Consider the following 17,341-nt stretch of genomic DNA (forward strand, 5'->3'; position numbering starts at 1 on the left):
TGTAATGCAATTGATACTTTAATACAGTTCTTTGAAACACTTCCAAATATAACTACAAGTTTAATCAGGAAAATGCCTAAAAGACACATATCTCTTAACTGTATGTACATTATTTTAAAGGATCATTTTCCTGAACTCTTGTCTTGCTACATTAGATTTTATAGAGTATAAAAGTATTTTTTTCCATTTGAAGGTTTTATACTAAATGTATTGTTCCTCTCAGTTTAAAATTATAAACCCGTTGACAAAAACCTCATTTTTAACTGGCAAAAAAGCCATCCTTAATAAACAGGTGAAGACCATAGGCTAACATGTTTTCATTTCTGATTTCCTAGATAGTAATGATTAGTTAACAGAACAAGAAAAATCCAGCTCCTCTTTTGTTACAAAAAGACTTTACCAAAAATTCATTTTTGCTACCTGTAATGAAATTTCCAGATTGGTTTTTACAAATCAGTGAATTTAAAAACTAAACAGTTTACAAGGAGAACAAAGAAAAGAAATGTCATAAAATCAATATCAAATTAAGTCAGAAAAACATGTGTTATGGAAGACACTGTAACCAAGAACCCAAAATGTTTCTGAAATGGCAATAATGGGAGCTTAAGTGCCTACTATCATTAAAATACAGTGAAGATCCTTGCATATTTCTTCATTTCACAGCAGTTAAGAGAACTGCTGCTAAATGAAAATATATGATCGATTTTCAAAAATTAGGCACAACACCCTTGCAAACTCAAATTTCTCATTACAAATGGATTATTTAAAATTAACAAATTTATTTTCCTCACACGAGATTTTTTAAAAAGCTAAAATTATGAAGGCAAAATCATCCAGTTGGGTCAACATGCTATGAAATTAGTCAGAAATGTGGGAAATGAAAATCCTGAGGTCAGAATGCTCTTTGGAGAAAGGAAGAGCAATTGATACCAGCTAGTGTTAGAAATGCTGAAAAACCAAAACAAAACAAAACACAACTCCGGGCTCAGTCAGTGCGGCTTTCTGAAAATACAGTGGATAACTAAAAACAGGAAAATGCAGAATAAAGTGTATTGGCCAACACTTTACTCATAAACCACTTTTCTACGGCATAAATAAAAAGTGCTTGTTATCTACTAGTACATAACACTAAAACATCAACCCTGAACATCTGGAATTGCCCATTCCCCATTGCCAGCAACGGGGGTGGTGTACTGGGGGATGCCATGGTATTTACAAAAGCTTAAAAAAATGCTTTTTTTCTACTTTGATTTCCCTGCAGTTTAAATAGTATCATCACACCATTAAGCCAAAAACCTATTTCTTTTTCACATATTAATCAAAATAAAAGTGAGTTCTATTACAGAAATGTGAAAATTGAAGGCGATCCCTGGGCTGTTAGGGATTTCAGATCACTGAGTTTTCATATTGGTTCATGATTAAATTAAACATAAATAGAACAACACTGAAATTAAAATGAATTTATTATTATTTTTCCAACGTGAAATGTGCAGAGACATCTTAGTTCACACAGGTCTGTGGTGCTCCCCATGGCTCTTGGCCAAGGCTGAATTCTGAAGACTCCTCATCCTCTTAAATATGAGACTAGGAAGGAAGATGATGCTCATTCCTGGTACATGCTGAGTCACTTACAAATTCTCGAAGGTCACATGAAACAGAAAACCATTTTGGATTTCAGTCGGATATTAAAAATGAAACATCCAGATGTGGTGGGAGAACCAGAGAGAGTCTGGTTTCTTGTGTTCCAAAGAAACGAGTTTATGTCCACCGCACCACAGTATCAAGCTTTCAAATGCTATGAGTAATGATCTGAGAGTTATAATCTGCAGTCTCCATCTTAAAAATGTATGGGATGACGCTGTCAATTCGTACATTGCCAATGAGACCTTTAAAAAACAATTCTTCTGTGATAGTAGCACTCATCAACCTTAGTGCAGGCAATCTGAGAAGTAGCCTGGATAACCTACAAAGGAAAAAACCAAGTCAGAAATCAGACGGAGGAATAAGAGGGAGCTTAGAGACAAGTCTACATTCACTTTTTATCTCCTGGGCTTTCGTTGTTGCCTTGCATGCTTGTTTTCTTATGCTATTGTTTATATAATGCATACTGTTTCTTGTCAACGGGAGTTATAGTAACACTCATAAACTTTAAAGAAGAAAAATGGAAGAATTTTTTTATAAACATAGTTTGTGGCTTAATTTAAATCTCAGATTCTGGAATGATTAAAATGGAAAATAAAGCTCTTAATTCATAGTTAACCACTGTGTTACTTAAAATATTCTGGGACCAGGCTGGGGTTTCTAAAATATTGCTACTTATAAATTAATGGCTATTGCACCAGTTTGGCAGTAAGAATTTATGTGCATAATAATTAAGTTATTATTCATTAACATCACATATTAATAAAGTATTGACCACGTGTTTCCCAGATTTCCCCATTAGTCACAGGCCTACAGACCTAAACAATTACATACCCGGGGTGGAGAGTAAAAGAGTCTTGGGAAGAGGGGCCAAGAGACAAGAGAGAGACCCTCGTGTCACCAGGGATTTTATTCTCTTTCTGGTAGAGGCGGGTCACCACATATCGATCTAAGCTAATTGGTTAGCATCATTCAGCTTCATTGATTGACATGACTTGGGGGGTGGTCTGGAGATCAAATTCCAACCATCCAGATGTGCTTCTTCCCTTAGCTAATCAGAAGGATCAATCTGCATTCCTTTTGTTAAGTTGAAGGCTCATCATCCCAGGCTGGTTTCTGGTGAGAGGGAGAGGGCAGCTAACACTAATATGTCTGGGTTTCTCCAAGAAATTCCTTAGCCCAGGGTCACACAGCCAGTAAGTGTTAAGTGTCTAAGGCCGGATTTGAACTCAGGTCCCCCTGACTCCGGAGCCAGTGCTCTATCCACTGCGCCATCTAGCTGCCCCTTGCCCTTTGTTTTTGAAGAGGACTCCTCAAACTCAATATGTTCAAAGCAGAACCCTCCCCTCTTCTGCACTTCATTATTACATCCAAGGGCACCACGACCTTCCCAATCACCCAGGCCTGTAATTTGGTATCATTCCTGACTCACCAATCTCACTGCCCACATCCAATCCAAGGACCAATCTCACTGTTCTATTTCCACAACACCTCTCATACACATTCCTTTCTCTCACACAGTCACTAACCTAGCTCTTGGGTCACCATCACCTCTTGCCTTGATCACTTCAATAACTTTCTCGATGGCTCTAAAATGCCTCAAATCTCTCTCCCCCCACTCAGCTCCACCTTCTTTCCACTTCCAAGGTGACCTATAGTGTAGGTCTGCTGACGTCCCACCTTCTGCCCCCACGCTCCATAGGGTCCAGCGGCTCCTGCTGTGTGTAGGATCAAACAGAAAACTCTGGCCTGCAAAGCTTGTCGCAGCCTCAGCTTTCCTCCTCCCACATTCTCCTCGCACCTCACTCTTGTCCACACGCTTCCTCTACTCATTCCGCCTCCTGTCTCTAACTTCCCCACATACCCAGAAAGCCCTCCCTCCTCACCTGGACCTCTTCGTTATCCTGGCTTCCTTCAAAACCGAGCCCCAGTCCTGTGCTCTGCAGGAAGTTCCTCTTGATTCTTCCCTGTATCTAGTACCCTTTCTCTTCTGAGATCATTTTACATCTAATCTGTATGGACCCTGTATGGACCTCATTCCCATGTGTTTTCTCTTCGCCCTCAGGCGCATTAGATGGGGAACTGTTTTGCCTTTCTTTAGATGCCTGGCATTTAGGCCAACCCTGGCAAACAGGAAGTACTTAATCGATGTAAGCTGACTTGTTCTATATGACACTAAATTCTAAATGAATAAATAAGTTATCACCGTAATAAAATATCATATTTATTTTGAACTTTTTGTTCTACAAATTACTTTATGCACCACATACCCATGAAGTAGACAGAGCTACTACCATTACCATCCACATCTGACAGGACACTGAGACTTAGAGAGGTTAATGATCTTCCCCTAAGCTTATACATCTAAGAAGAATCCCAGCTAGGAGTCAAACCCAGATCTCCTGACTGAATATCCTGAAGGAAACGGTTGCCAGGGTATGTGAGAAGCAGAAAAATTGGGGGCAGCTAGGTGGCGCAGTAGATAAAGCACCGGCCCTAGATTCAGGAGACCCTGAGTTCAAATCTAGCCTCAGACATTTGACACTTACTAGCTGTGTGATCCTGGGCAAGTCACTTAACCCTCATTGCTCTGCCCAAAAAAAAAAAATTTTTAAAGAAAAAGAGGAAGCAGAGAAATGGTAGATAAGCCTCAATGGGTCTCAGGGCTTAAGGAAAAGTAATCCCAGCCACATTCAGATAGGAAGACGGCCACTAAGCTGTCCATTACAATTCAGGAAAGGGATCTGTGCGCCCATGAACACAGATCTCTACAAACATCAACCCAAAAGAATTAACAAAACATTGGTGGATAATCAGGAGAGGCACAAGAAACAAAGCTGAAATGACCACCTTCAATTTCCAGTCAAAGCATGATGGTGGCCATCTCTGGAATCATCAATGCAATTCTGGTTATTCTACATCAAAAAAGACATAATGATGGTGGAGATGGCTCAGAGAAGTAGAAAACGAAGGCACTTTTCCCCAGAGCAAGAAAGGGTAGACTTTCTGACCTATAACTGTCCTCTGAAAAGAAAGGGTATGAGAAGAAATACAGGTGAGGGTGGGGCAGGCTTCCATAATCCCCAGACTGAGCACCACCCCCAGAAGCTCAAATAAACTTGACACAAAGACTCAAAGAACAATTCCCAGGGAGTCAAACAAGAGGCGTTCAGGAGAGCATAGGCGGACCCTCTAAGTTCAGAATCACAGGAGTAGAGCTCTAGCTTTCAAGGGACCCCAAAGGTCATCTAGTCCAACTCCCTCATTCACAGGAGAAAGCAAAGGATGTCACAAGCCACAAATGGCAGGGCTGGAGGGAATATATTATAGAAAGAGGGGAAAGTGTGAGCAAAGGTGTGGAGAGGGGAGAGGGCAGGACTTGAATAGTAGATGAAGATTAATTCCCTTTGTCTTAGCAACTGGACCAGTTGCTGGGACCCAGCACTTCCCAGCAAATAGAGGGAGAAGAAATGGAAGCTGTGTCAGATGTTATATTCTTTGGCTCAAAGATAAATGCAGATGGCAACTGCAGCCATAAATTAAAAGATGCTTGCTCTCTGAAAGGAAAGCTATGGCAAACCCGGACAGCAGACCAAGAAGCGGAGATATCACCTTGCAGACAAAGGCCCTTATAGTCAGAGCGATGATTTTCCCAGCCATAACGTATGGCTGTGAGAGCTGGACAGTAAGGAAAGTTATATCAACATGTTCAAAGGGTGGGGCCAGAGAAGACTTAGGAGAGTCCCTTGGAGAGCAAGGAGATCAAGTCAGTCAATACTTAAAGAAATTAACCCAGGCCACTCACTGGGAGGCCAAATCATGAAGCTGAAGAGTAAATGCTTTGGCCACATGATGAGACAGGGATCATGGGAGCAATGACCATGAGCTTGGACGGATTTCAGGAGACAGGGGAGGAGAGAAGGGCCTGGTGTGCTCTGGTCCATGGGGTCACAAAGAACTGGACAGAACTGGACAGCTGAACAACAACAAGAGAGAGTACAGGATAGAAGGCTGGAGCCCTATCCCATGGGGCCTTGACCACCAACATCAGGAGGCTGTATCTCAATGGAAAAGCAATAAAAGAAAGGTTTGGGAGGGTTAGGGGTGACAAGTCAGATCCACGCTTCACAAAAAAGCTTCGGAGCAGAGTCCATAGAGCTAGTCTTGCAGGAGGTAAGACGTGGATCTAAGTGCCCCCTCTGAGCAAGTCTCTCAGTCTCTCACTGGCCCAGGCAACTAAGATTTTAATCTACTGAGCAGTTAACTGTGCTGTGTGTATTTAAGAAAACTCCTGCCCCCGCATGGCCCCACACCACCCCACAGCACTCCCATACACAGCAGAAGAGTGGAGTGTAAAAACCTCTATCTTGCAGACTGAGTTAAAAGTGTATAACTGCATCAGGTGGTGTAATACGCGCCTGTAATCCCTGCTCCTGGGAAGACCAAGGTGGGTGGATTGCTTGGGTTACAGAGTTCTGAGCTGGGCACCAATGACGTGAGCCCTTATGATGACAGGCTCTAGGTGCAACCTGGCCCATGTCAGAATCTAAGCAAGTCAGAGTTTCCATGAGAGCAGAGCAGCAATGGGACTGAGCCTATGGGTACAACAAAGACCCAGCTTCAAAGAATAAATGAATGAATGACATGACTTGTTAAAAGGAAACTCTTGATACACTCAATGACACAAAATTCCTTGCTCCAGTTGCCGAAATAAATTTAACTGCAAAGGTATTAAAGTTAATTTCTAAAATAATTTCTAATGAGTGTAACTGAATTAGTTTTTATAATCCCTGAGGAAGTACTACTACTACTACTACTACCACCAGCAGTGGCATCTGGCATTCATAATGAACGCTTCAGGTCTGCAGAACAGTTTGCATACCTCATCTCATTTGATATAGAAAAGGGTGTTATTACATAATCATGTAAATTCTACAAACCTGTAGGTATCCTCTGGGTATGTTTTTGTTATGTAATCTTGAAATTCCATGTAAGCTTTTTCTTGAAATCTCTCAATCTGTCCCATGTTCTCTAGGCCTGGATGATCTGAAACAGTAAGACGGATGTGGTTATCCTGGGTCAGAAAGGGTGAGGGCAGGTAGCAGGACTGAGCAGAGTGGCTCAAGGCAGAAGCACTGTCAGGGAACACCGTCCCTGCACACGGGCTTTTCCTGAAGCTGTTCACTGTAGCTACAGCTCAGTCGCCAACTTGTCTCTGAGCCTGGGCCTACAGCGGAACCATTGGGACAGGCAAACATGTCCTTGTCTAGACTCCTCTTGCTACCAGTCCTTGCCCCAGGGTTACCATTTCATTCCTCATTAGCCTCTCAGATACTAATGGATTAGTGTCCTGATGGATAAAAGCCACATGATTTCTGGATGAATTCTGGCAGGCGCTTCCCTATAATGGAATCAGCAAACAGCCTATGGAGACATGATGTCCCAGGTCAATGATCTTCCTTAGGACAGGGCAGTCTAGTGACTAGTCTGAGCTATAATTCGGAGACTTTGGGTTTTGTTCTAGTTCTGCTACTGGATAGGTGAGGACCAGTCAGTATCCTCTCTGGGCCTCAACTAAATTAAAAGTTCAACCAATTTTATTAAGGACCTATTCAGGCAAATGACTTAACTTGGATGGGCCTCAGTTTCATTGTCTGTGAAAATGGGGGGGGGGGAGGCAGGCCCACTAGACTTATGTCTCTAAAAGTTAAAAGAAAGAGGGGGGCAGCTAGATGGCGCGGTGGTTAAAGCACCGGCCCTGGATTCAGGAGTACCTGAGTTCAAATCCAGCCTCAGACACTTGACACTTACTAGCTGTGTGACCCTGGGCAAGTCACTTAACTCCCATTGCCTAAAAAAAAAAACCAAAAAAAAAAAAAACAACCAACAACAACAACAACAAAAAGTTAAAAGAGAGAAGGAATCCATAGCTGCAAAAATATTAATTACAGTACTTTTTAATATAGGAACAAACTGGGGGGCAGTTAGGTGGTGCAGTGGATAGAGCACTGGCCCTGGATTCAGGAAGACCTGAATTCATTTTTTTTTCTTTTCTTTTTTTTTTTTTATGGGGCAATGGGGTTAAGTGACTTGCCCAGGGTCACACAGCCAGTTAAGTGTCAAGTGTCTGAGGCCGGATTTGAACTCAGGAACTCCTGAATCCAGGGCCAGTGCTTTATCCACTGTGCCACCAAGCTGCCCCAAGACCTGAATTCAAATCCAGCCTCAGACACTTGACACTTACTAGCTGTGTGACCCTGGGCAAGTCACTTAACCCCCATTGCCCCACCAAAAAAAAAAAAAAGTTCTGAAAACAGTAAGAAATGTGGCAGATTCTGTACCACATTTTTACTAGGAAAAGATCATTCTTATTGAGTCAAATAGTTTTGAAACTACAGATTTTGACAATAGTATAACCTCTGTAGACAAAACATTGCTAGCACAAAATAGTAAAGAAAAATGCTTTCAGGCAACTATCGATATCTGTAATAGCACATACACAAAAAGACAGCAATGATAAAAATTCATTACCAATTAATATTCTAAATTTAACATTTTTTTAAAATAGGAAAACTTCTTTGGTGACTAAAATAGAAAAAAATGCAAGAACGAAAAGAATCTGGAATTATTTAACTTAATGAAGCTAAATTTGATGCCAGCCTAAATAAATATTTCACATTTAGCTGTGTCTGTGAGCATGGGGAATAGGATAACAAAGCCAACAAACCGGTTAAAGCAGGGAATGGAGAGGCATGATTAACTCAAGTGGAACATTAAGAGCAGTAATAAAAATAATAAAAAAGCTTCACTAGTTTTGTCTATCATTCAGGGCCAGCAGATTTTCCCACTCTTCTGCAGTCTTTGAAAGTCAATCCAAAATAATAAACATGAAAAATTTATGAGCAGAGTCAATTCTGCAATGTTCAGCAGGTGATAACCCAGGTTTGTTTGGTTTTTGGTTTTTGGTTTTTTTGTCTTGCTGGAATTAATCCTAGAGAAGTAGCAGAGAAATAAAAATGCTAGAAATTAATGCAGAACATTTTCTATTAGAAATTGTGGTGAGAAGGAAAGGAGGAAACTGGTGGGGGGGTGGATTTTATAGCAAGTATCTCTGATAGAGGCTTCATTTCTGAAATATATAGAGAAATGGGTCAAATTTATAAGAATCAGTCATTCCCCAATTCATAAATGGTTAAAGGATATGAATAAGCAGTTTTAGAAGAAATCAAAGCTATTTATAGTCATATGAAAGAATGCTCTAAATCACTACTGATCAGAGAAATGCAAATTAAAACAGCTCTGAGGTACCACACTTATCAGATTAGCTAACATGATGACAGAAAAAGAAATGACAAATGTTGAAGGGGATGTGCAAAAACACTAACACACACTGTTGATGGAGTTATGAACTGGTCCAACCATTCTGGAGAGTGATTTGAAACCCCCAAAGAGCTACAAAACTGTGCATACCAGTACTTCTGATAAAGGCCTCATCTCTAAAATATATAGGGAACTAAATCAAATTTATAAGAATCCAAGTCATTCCCCAATTGAGAAATGGTCAAAGGATATGAACAGGCAGTTTTCTGATGAAGAAACCAAAGTTATCTATTCCCATATGAAAAAATGCTCTAAATCTCTAATGATTAGAGAGATGCAAATTAAAAGAACTCTGAGGTACCACCTGACACCTATCAGATTGGCTAAAATGACAAAAAAGGAAAATAATAAATGTTGGAGAAGCTGTGGGAAAATTGGAACACTAATTCATTGTTGGTGGAGCTGTGAACTGATCCAACCATTCTGGAGAGCAATTTGGAATTATGCCCAAAGGGCGATAAAGCTGTGCATACCCTTTGACCCAGCAATCCCACTTTTAGGTCTTTTGCCCAAAGAAATCATGGAAAGGGGAAAGGGACCCACATGTACAAAAATATTTATAGCTGTTCTTTATGTGGTGGCAAGGAATTGGAAGTTGAGGGGGTGCCCATCAATTGGGGAATGGCTGGACAAGTTGTGGTATATGAATACAATGGAATACTATTGTGCTGTAAGAAATGATGAGCAGGAGGAGTTCAGAGAAACCTGGAGGGTCTTATGTGAGCTGATGATGAGTGAGATGAGCAGAACCAGAAGAACATTGTACATAGTATCATCAACATTGAGTGTTGATCTACTGTGATGGACTATATTCTTCTCACCAATGCAATGGTACAGAAGAGTTCCAGGGAACTCATGATAGAAGAGGATCTCCAAATCCAAGAAAAAAAAAAAAAGAACTGTGGAGTATAGATGCTGAATGAACCATACTATTTCTTTTGTTTTTGGTGCTGTTGTTTTTTTTTTCTATTTTGAGGATTTTCATCATTGCTCTGATTTTTTCTCTTATAACAGGACTAATGCAGAAATAGGATTAATGTCATTATGTGTATATATATATATAGATAGATAGATATGTGTATAGATATATGTATATGTATACGTATATAGATATATAGATATAACCTATATCAGATTACCTGCTGTCTAGGGGAGGGGGGAGGGAGGGGAGAGAGGGAGAAAAATCTGAAATTGTAAAGCTTGTATAAACAAAAGTTGAGAACTATCTTTACATGTAACAGAAAAAATAAAATACCTTATATGTAAAAAAAATTAATTAATTTAAAAAAATAATGGTTTACTAAGAAAAAAAAAACTGTGCATACCCTTGGATCTAGCAATACCACTACAAGGTCAATATCCCAAAGCGATTGAAGAAAAAGGAAAAGGACCAATATGTACAAAATTATTTGTAGCAGTTTTTTTTTTGTGGTGGCTAAGAATTCTAAATCTGAGGGGATGCCTATCAACTGGGGAATGGCTGAACAAATTGTGGTATATGATTGTAATGAAATACTATCATGCTTTAAGAAATAATGAGCAGGATGGTTTCAGAAAAACCTGGGAGACTTATATGAACTGATACAAACTGAAGTGATCAGAACCAGGTGAACACTGTACACAGCAACAACAATATTATATGCTGGTCAAATGTGAATGCCTTAGATATTCTGATCAATGCAATGACCCAAGACAATTCTGAAGGACTTATGATGAAAAATGCTGTCTACCTTCAGGGAAAGAACTTATGGAGTCTGAATGAAGAGCTAAGCATGTAATTTTTTTACAGTATCTTTCGTGTGTGTGTGTGTGTGTGTGTGTGTGTGTGTGTGTGTGTGTGTTGGGGGGGGGGTTCTCTGTTTTTTCTTTTGAAACATGGCCATTTCATAGATCATAGCCATTCAAAGACACGTAGCAAAGATATGCTTAAGAAGTGAAAAACTGTGCTAAGATATGAGTCCAAGGCTTCCACTTGAACTACTCTCGGGGTAAAGAAGGGGCCTGTGCTCAGCCTCCCGAAGGCAAAGTTAACTCACCAGGTGAATGTCCCACAAAGAGGCTGTGGTGCAGGTTCCTCCACCCACCTATAAGAATAAGCTCCAAGCTGCCTACCTGGGCTGAAGAGCACTATGGCTTTCAGATAGGCGTACTCATAGCCATCCAGGCAGAGTTTGACCATGCTGTTACAGAACTCCTGAAGCTTAAAGATATGCTCCATCAAGACTTTTCCTCTCTCTGTTGACACTTTATCTGCAATGACAGAAAAGCAATCTTGGTATTATGCAATTATGGAGAAGTGACACTTCATTTTTTAGTACTGTTTGATCAATCTGACAATTCTGATAGTCTTACTAAATCTAAGAACTTTTGAAGAGGGCGTGAAATGCAATAATCATGTAGGACAAGAAGAGGAAATTACTTAGCATTAAAAAATATGGAGAGGGGGCGGCTAGGTGGCACAGTGGATTGAGCATCGGTCCTGGATTCAGGAGGACCTGAGTTCAAATCCGGCCTCAGACACTTGACACTTACTAGCTGTGTGACCTTGGGTAAGTCACTTAACCCTCACTGCCCCGTTTAAAAAAATAATAATAATAAACTTAAAAAAAATAAATGGAGAAAAGTACCAAAGGCAATGTTTTCTCTTCATAAAATGGCACAGATCTAACATTTACAAGTTTGGATCCAAAAAAACACACTCAAAACCTATAATCTTCCAAAAGCAAGAATAATTAAAACATTCCAAAGATTTAAAATTCTGGGAGCACAATTCACTCGTATTTATATTTCTTTGAAGGGGTGGGGGGGGGCAGGGGTTTGAAGTAAAATTTTCCAGAATTTTTAAAAAGTTGCAAATAACATTTCAGGCTGCAAAGCCTGGCATGATAAGTACTTTTATGCCTAAAGGCCTAAAAAGATACATTTAAGTTCAAGGATAAGAAATGACTGAAGCAAAAGACACTTAAAGGATGGAATATTTAGGTCAGGATATAGCATCTTGTTAAACCGACAAAAAACAAAGAAGTTATAAATGTTGCTCCAACCTTGCTATCTCCTCCTCTGCACACACCAGATATTGAATGAATGACTGAAACTTGTCAGAAGTGACCCAGTGCTATGACTTGCTACTGATGAAATTAAGGCACACAGTTAAGTTACTATGAGCTGGGATGCAAACCAAGAACTTCTGATCCCAAATTACTGCTTTTTTACTAATAGGGCTGCTATCAGCATTATATAAGGGAGGGGGGACCCCTGACAGGCAAACATAAACATCCAAGGCACATGGCAAATCTATGCTGACCCTGAAGGGGAACTCTAACCACCATTATTGGATAAAGCTATCCCTAAAGGGTGGCCAAGTCTCTTTGCCAGGATTCTACATTTACCAGGCAACCTTATGACAATTAATCCAGTCTGCTAGTACGTCAACACCAGGATGGAGGTAGGCTAATCAGGTGATGTGTGTGTATCTAGTCATTTTACCACAGAAGTTAACAAAATGGCATTATGGTCAAGTCAGCCTTGAGTGAGTTTGGGAGGCATGAGGTCAGCAACTCTTAAGGCCTGACCTGAAATGTCTTGCTTTCCTTAACCATTAGTACGATATCTGGATGCTATTTTTTTTTAACTCCTTCATAAAAAATACTTTCTGATAGTTAATGAATGTAAAAGAGGAAAAAAGGTATTTGATATATAAGACATCTGTAGACTTTCCAGACATCAAGTTTTTAAATGTTCACCTAAACAAGGGAGAAAATGTAAAACATTCACTTTGTAAAAAATTCTGACTATTATATATACACAAATTAAAAATTGCTAGGTGAAAAAAAAAAAATTGCTAGGTGGCACAGTGGATAAAGCATCGGTCCTGGATTCGGGAGGACCCCAGTTCAAATCCACCCTCAGACACTTGACACTTAACTAGCTGTGTGGCCCTGGGCAAGTCACTTAACCCTCATTGCCCCACAAAAATAAAAAAATAAAGGACATATGAAGAAAGATGCTACCTTTCATCCAAAGAAAAAACTGATAAAAGTATGTATAGAATAATTTTACATATATTTATGTCTATCTGTGTCTAATGGTAGCCATTTTGAGGGTGGGGGAAAGGGAAAAAAAGAAATTTACATGATAACTTTATATATTTAAAAGAAATAGCACGGTATACATATTTCTGCAATTTCATGTGTAATCACCTTTCTTATACTATCTTATGAAAATGCTTGTTTTATTTCATAAATTAAAAATTAAAGAAATTTTGAAAAAATTAAAACATTTTCCTCTATCCTAAAAAAGAAGAGGAAGTATTTTTTTACCTTGCTGAAGGCTACTGTGTAGACGATTAACAAATGCTGCTAATATCGTGGCCACGTTCATTACTTGAGAGCACTGGGCAAGACCAAGGGTAAAGAGTTCATTCCAATATGCTTTTACCAATGAGATGCTGTTTTCTTGACTGTATGGAGAAAAAGGCAACACAATACAAAATTCAGTTTATTTAACTACTTTCCATCAACAGGATGTAATAAAAATATTAATTTAAAAGGGAAGCTATGGGGCAGCTAGGTGGCACAATGGATAGAGCACCAGCCCTGGATTCATGAGGACCTGAGTTCAAATCCGGCCTCAGACATTTGACACTTACTTGCTGTGTGACCCTGGGCAAGTCACTTAACCCCAATTGCTTCACCCAAAAAAAAAAAAAAAAGAGCAGATGAACTAAAATGATTTTGAGAAGACTACAGAGAGGGGGCATGGCTAATTCTATGGTTTAAAGAGTTAATAACTAATGAAATAAATATGTGAATATTTCAACCAACTTGTATTAAATTTAGCTTATTCATCTTAGATGTCTTCATTGTTTTAAAAATGTACTAAAGCTATAAAAATTTAGAATTCCATTTCATATTTCTCAGTCAAAGCAACTATAATAAATGATCCATTCAAAAAATATAAAGAAAAAATGAATTTATATAAAAATCTAAAAATCTCTGAAATTCTAAATACATAAACCTGATAAAATGCACATCTACATAAAGTTAATGAGTTAAAAATCAGAAGTCTTATCTTTTGCATTCAAAGGCGGTAAAGAGGCTTTTTTGAGGTTTAATAAAAATTATCTGAAAGTTTATTTATAGCTATTCAAAGAATTTCCTGGGAATAGGATCATTCAATCTTTCTAAAGATTACAAATTATGGATTATGAGTTATATATGATTAAAAGTACTTCATTTAGGGGCAGCTAGGTGGCTCAGTGGATAGAGCACCAGCCCTGGAGTCAGGAGTACCTGAGTTCAAATCCAGCCTCAGACATTTAACACTTACTAGCTGTGTGACCCTGGGCAAGTCACTTAACCCCAAATGCCTCACTAAAAAAAAAAAAGTACTTCATTTATCTATGTATTCAGTTTTACTGACCCTTTCAGGTTTTTTACACCATTGTTATTTCATGATGGACCATGTCTGACGCTACCATCCCCTGCTCCCAATGCATCTCAGAGCCCTTCTGCGTAACAAAGAAAAACAGCTTCATAAAACCTAGTAGCACCTGCAACATTACATATCTGTAGTCTCCTAACTCTGAACAGAGAGATTATATGGGCATTTTACTAAGAGTTGGGTGCTCTGAATAAGAGTTGTGATCAATTAGCACATGGTTAGATTATGGAAAATAAAGTCACTGGCCCATAAAAAAATAACATCCCAATTCAAGCAAGAGCAGTGATAAACTTGAGGGGAAGATTGCTGGCTTTACTGATAACTTCTTTTTTCCCCATGTAACTTCCCCATCCCCATGGATACCTCCCTTCTAAGAAAGAAAATCATTAAGCAAAACACACCCACAAATGTAACGTTCTGCACCTGTAATGCAGTGGAGGGAAATGTGTCTCATTATGTTTGCCAGCCAAAACTGTTTGTTGCAATTAATCAGAGTCTGACTTTTATAAAGATCTTTTGATTTAAGTTATTGTAATCACTGTACAGGTTGTTCATCTTGTTCTTTTTTCTCTGCATCATTCTTTCCCTATTTCTCTGAATTCCTCATCTTTGTTTCATTTTAAGGCTCAAAATATTACATTATATCTAAATAGTATAATTGTTCAGCCATTCCCAAGTCAAAGGGCTACCCTTTGTTTCCAAGTTTTTTGCTGCCACAAATATTTTGTTATATGTAAGAACTCTCTGCTTTTGATCTCTTTGGGGTTCATAGCCTGTAGTGGAATTGCTGGATCAGTGGCTATGGATTTAGTGACTTTTGTCACAGTGCTCTAGGAAGCAATCTTGAAATTGGCCCTTATTAATAATCTAATCTACTGGAAAAGGCTCTCCAAATCTAGAAAAAAAAAAAACTGTGGAATATGGATGCTGATTGAACCATACTATTTCTTTTATTTTTGGTGCTGTTGTTTTTCTATTTTGAGGCTTTTCCTTATTGCTCTGATTCTTCTCAAAAATATGTTTAATGTTATTATGTATATTTGTGTGTGTGTGTGTGTGTGTGTGTGTGTGTGTGTGTGTGTGTGTGTGTGTGTGTATAAAAATAACCTATATCGAATTGCCTACTGTCTTGGGGAGGGGGGGAGGGAGGGAGAAAAATTTGAAATTGGAAATCTTATATAAACAAATGCTGAAAACTATCTCTACATGTAATTGGAAAATAATAAAATACTTTTATTTTTTAAAAAAACCTAATCTACATCCTCATTAAAAATATAAGTAAAATGTTCTATTTCAGACTCTCAATATTGAGAGATGGAGAAAATGGCAATGATTCAAAGAACAGGAATGAACAAACCAGCCTGAAGTTAGATTAAAGAGACTGTTTTTGAAAAAGATGGCCAAGAAGTGGAGATAGAATAGCTCCTATATTCATCAGAAGGGACTGGGAAAGCTTATTTTGTCTGAGACTGATCAAGTAACAGTCTATTTCCTTACTAAAAGGGTCTGTGCCCAGTGAAAAGGCTGCATTATGACAAGAGAGAAGAAATGAAAGGGCCTAGAATACACCAGGTTCCAATTAACTCTATCTGCCTCTCTTGCCACTTTGTCCTCATTGGGTTTACGTTCATATACTCATTCCTACAAAGAAGGAGGCAGGGTTGGCTTTGTAATCTACATTTTACAGAAAGCAGAAAAGGCAGCCCTGTGGGAACCACTCAAGATCCTCTTGTCTTCCCCGCAGTGCCAAAGGGCTTTGTATTTCTGTGGCACTTATCCCATTCTCCCTTGTTATCATAACTATTTGTCTAGACATACTCTCACCCTTAGTAGAGAGTAAGCTTGCTGAAGGCAGGGACCAGCTAAGCCATCCATGCAAACATCCTGCAGCACCTGGTCTAGTGACTTGCATATAGCAGACATTTCTATTTGATTCATCAAGAGAGCATAGGACATCTGTTTTAAAATGACTATGTTTAAATTTTGCTTTTAAGCTTGAAAAAAAATTCAAGTGAAAACCCCTTTAAGAAGTAGGGCTCTGACAGATGCAAGTTTGGAAAACGCTGAAGCTGAACCACCCACTTAGGATTAATATTAGCTAGCTGTGGGAAGGAGAAGTCAGGACAGTATGAAGCAGTATGGGAAGTCCTTCTCCACACACTGTGTGTCCGACAATGCTGTCTGCCACGAGAAGGAAGAGGCGAGAACTCAGAAGTGATGGCTGGACACAGCAAGAGCAGCGTGTCTCGGCCACAGATGCCCGGGCAGTCTGCAGTAAGAGCCACAAGGGAACACAGCCAGAGCTGCAAGGGACCTCAGAGGCCACCGCTAAACAGGAGAGGGCAATGAGCTGCCCCCAAGGTTCCTCATCCTTGTCAGATACAACCTAAGTCCCTGCTCTCCAGAGTTCTCCATGAGGGAAGAGGGAGGGGAGCAGACTACAAGGGAAAGGGAGTTAGATTTAGGGTCAGAGAACCTGGACTCAAAACCCAAATCTGCAACGACCTGCACAACCTCGATTAAGTCTTGATTTTTGTGGGCCTTAGTTTACTCACCTGTAAAATGGGGTTGGACTAAGGTCCCCTCCAGATGTAAATGTATTATTCTATGAAACTACTCTGAAGCACCAAGCATTGCCAAAACACAGCCAGCTCTGGGAATGGCAAGTATTAGGGAGGAGAGCAGGGTAGTGTCGTTACTGAGGACAATCGGGATTAAATAATGACAATGTAAAGGGCAGCTAAGTGGTTCGACATACAGTGCTGGCCCTTGAGTCAGGGAAGACTTGTGTTCAAATCCAGCCTCAGACAATACCTGTCAAGTCACTGAACCTATGTCTGTCTCCGTTTCCTCATCTGTCAAAAGGGGATCATGATAG

The 17,341-nt window shown here is 39.5% G+C and overlaps 1 protein-coding gene across 4 annotated transcripts in view; it reads right to left on the minus strand.

Annotated features, from left to right (window-relative positions):
- The window catches only part of NR2C1 (nuclear receptor subfamily 2 group C member 1), a 92,728-nt gene continuing 75,387 nt past the window's right edge, over positions 1-17,341 (minus strand). For all 4 annotated transcript variants that reach the window (XM_043968648.1, XM_043968645.1, XM_043968646.1 and 1 more), the window contains 4 exons: positions 13,341-13,480; positions 11,134-11,271; positions 6,582-6,687; positions 1-1,963 (listed from right to left, as the gene is read on the minus strand). In XM_043968648.1, coding sequence (XP_043824583.1) covers positions 1,789-1,963; positions 6,582-6,687; positions 11,134-11,271; positions 13,341-13,480 — 559 coding nt within the window. In that variant the 3' untranslated portion in view covers positions 1-1,788. The remainder of the gene's footprint in view (positions 1,964-6,581; positions 6,688-11,133; positions 11,272-13,340; positions 13,481-17,341) is intronic.

This window comes from Dromiciops gliroides, chromosome 5 (assembly GCF_019393635.1).
Source record: "Dromiciops gliroides isolate mDroGli1 chromosome 5, mDroGli1.pri, whole genome shotgun sequence".
Taxonomy (NCBI): domain Eukaryota; kingdom Metazoa; phylum Chordata; class Mammalia; order Microbiotheria; family Microbiotheriidae; genus Dromiciops; species Dromiciops gliroides.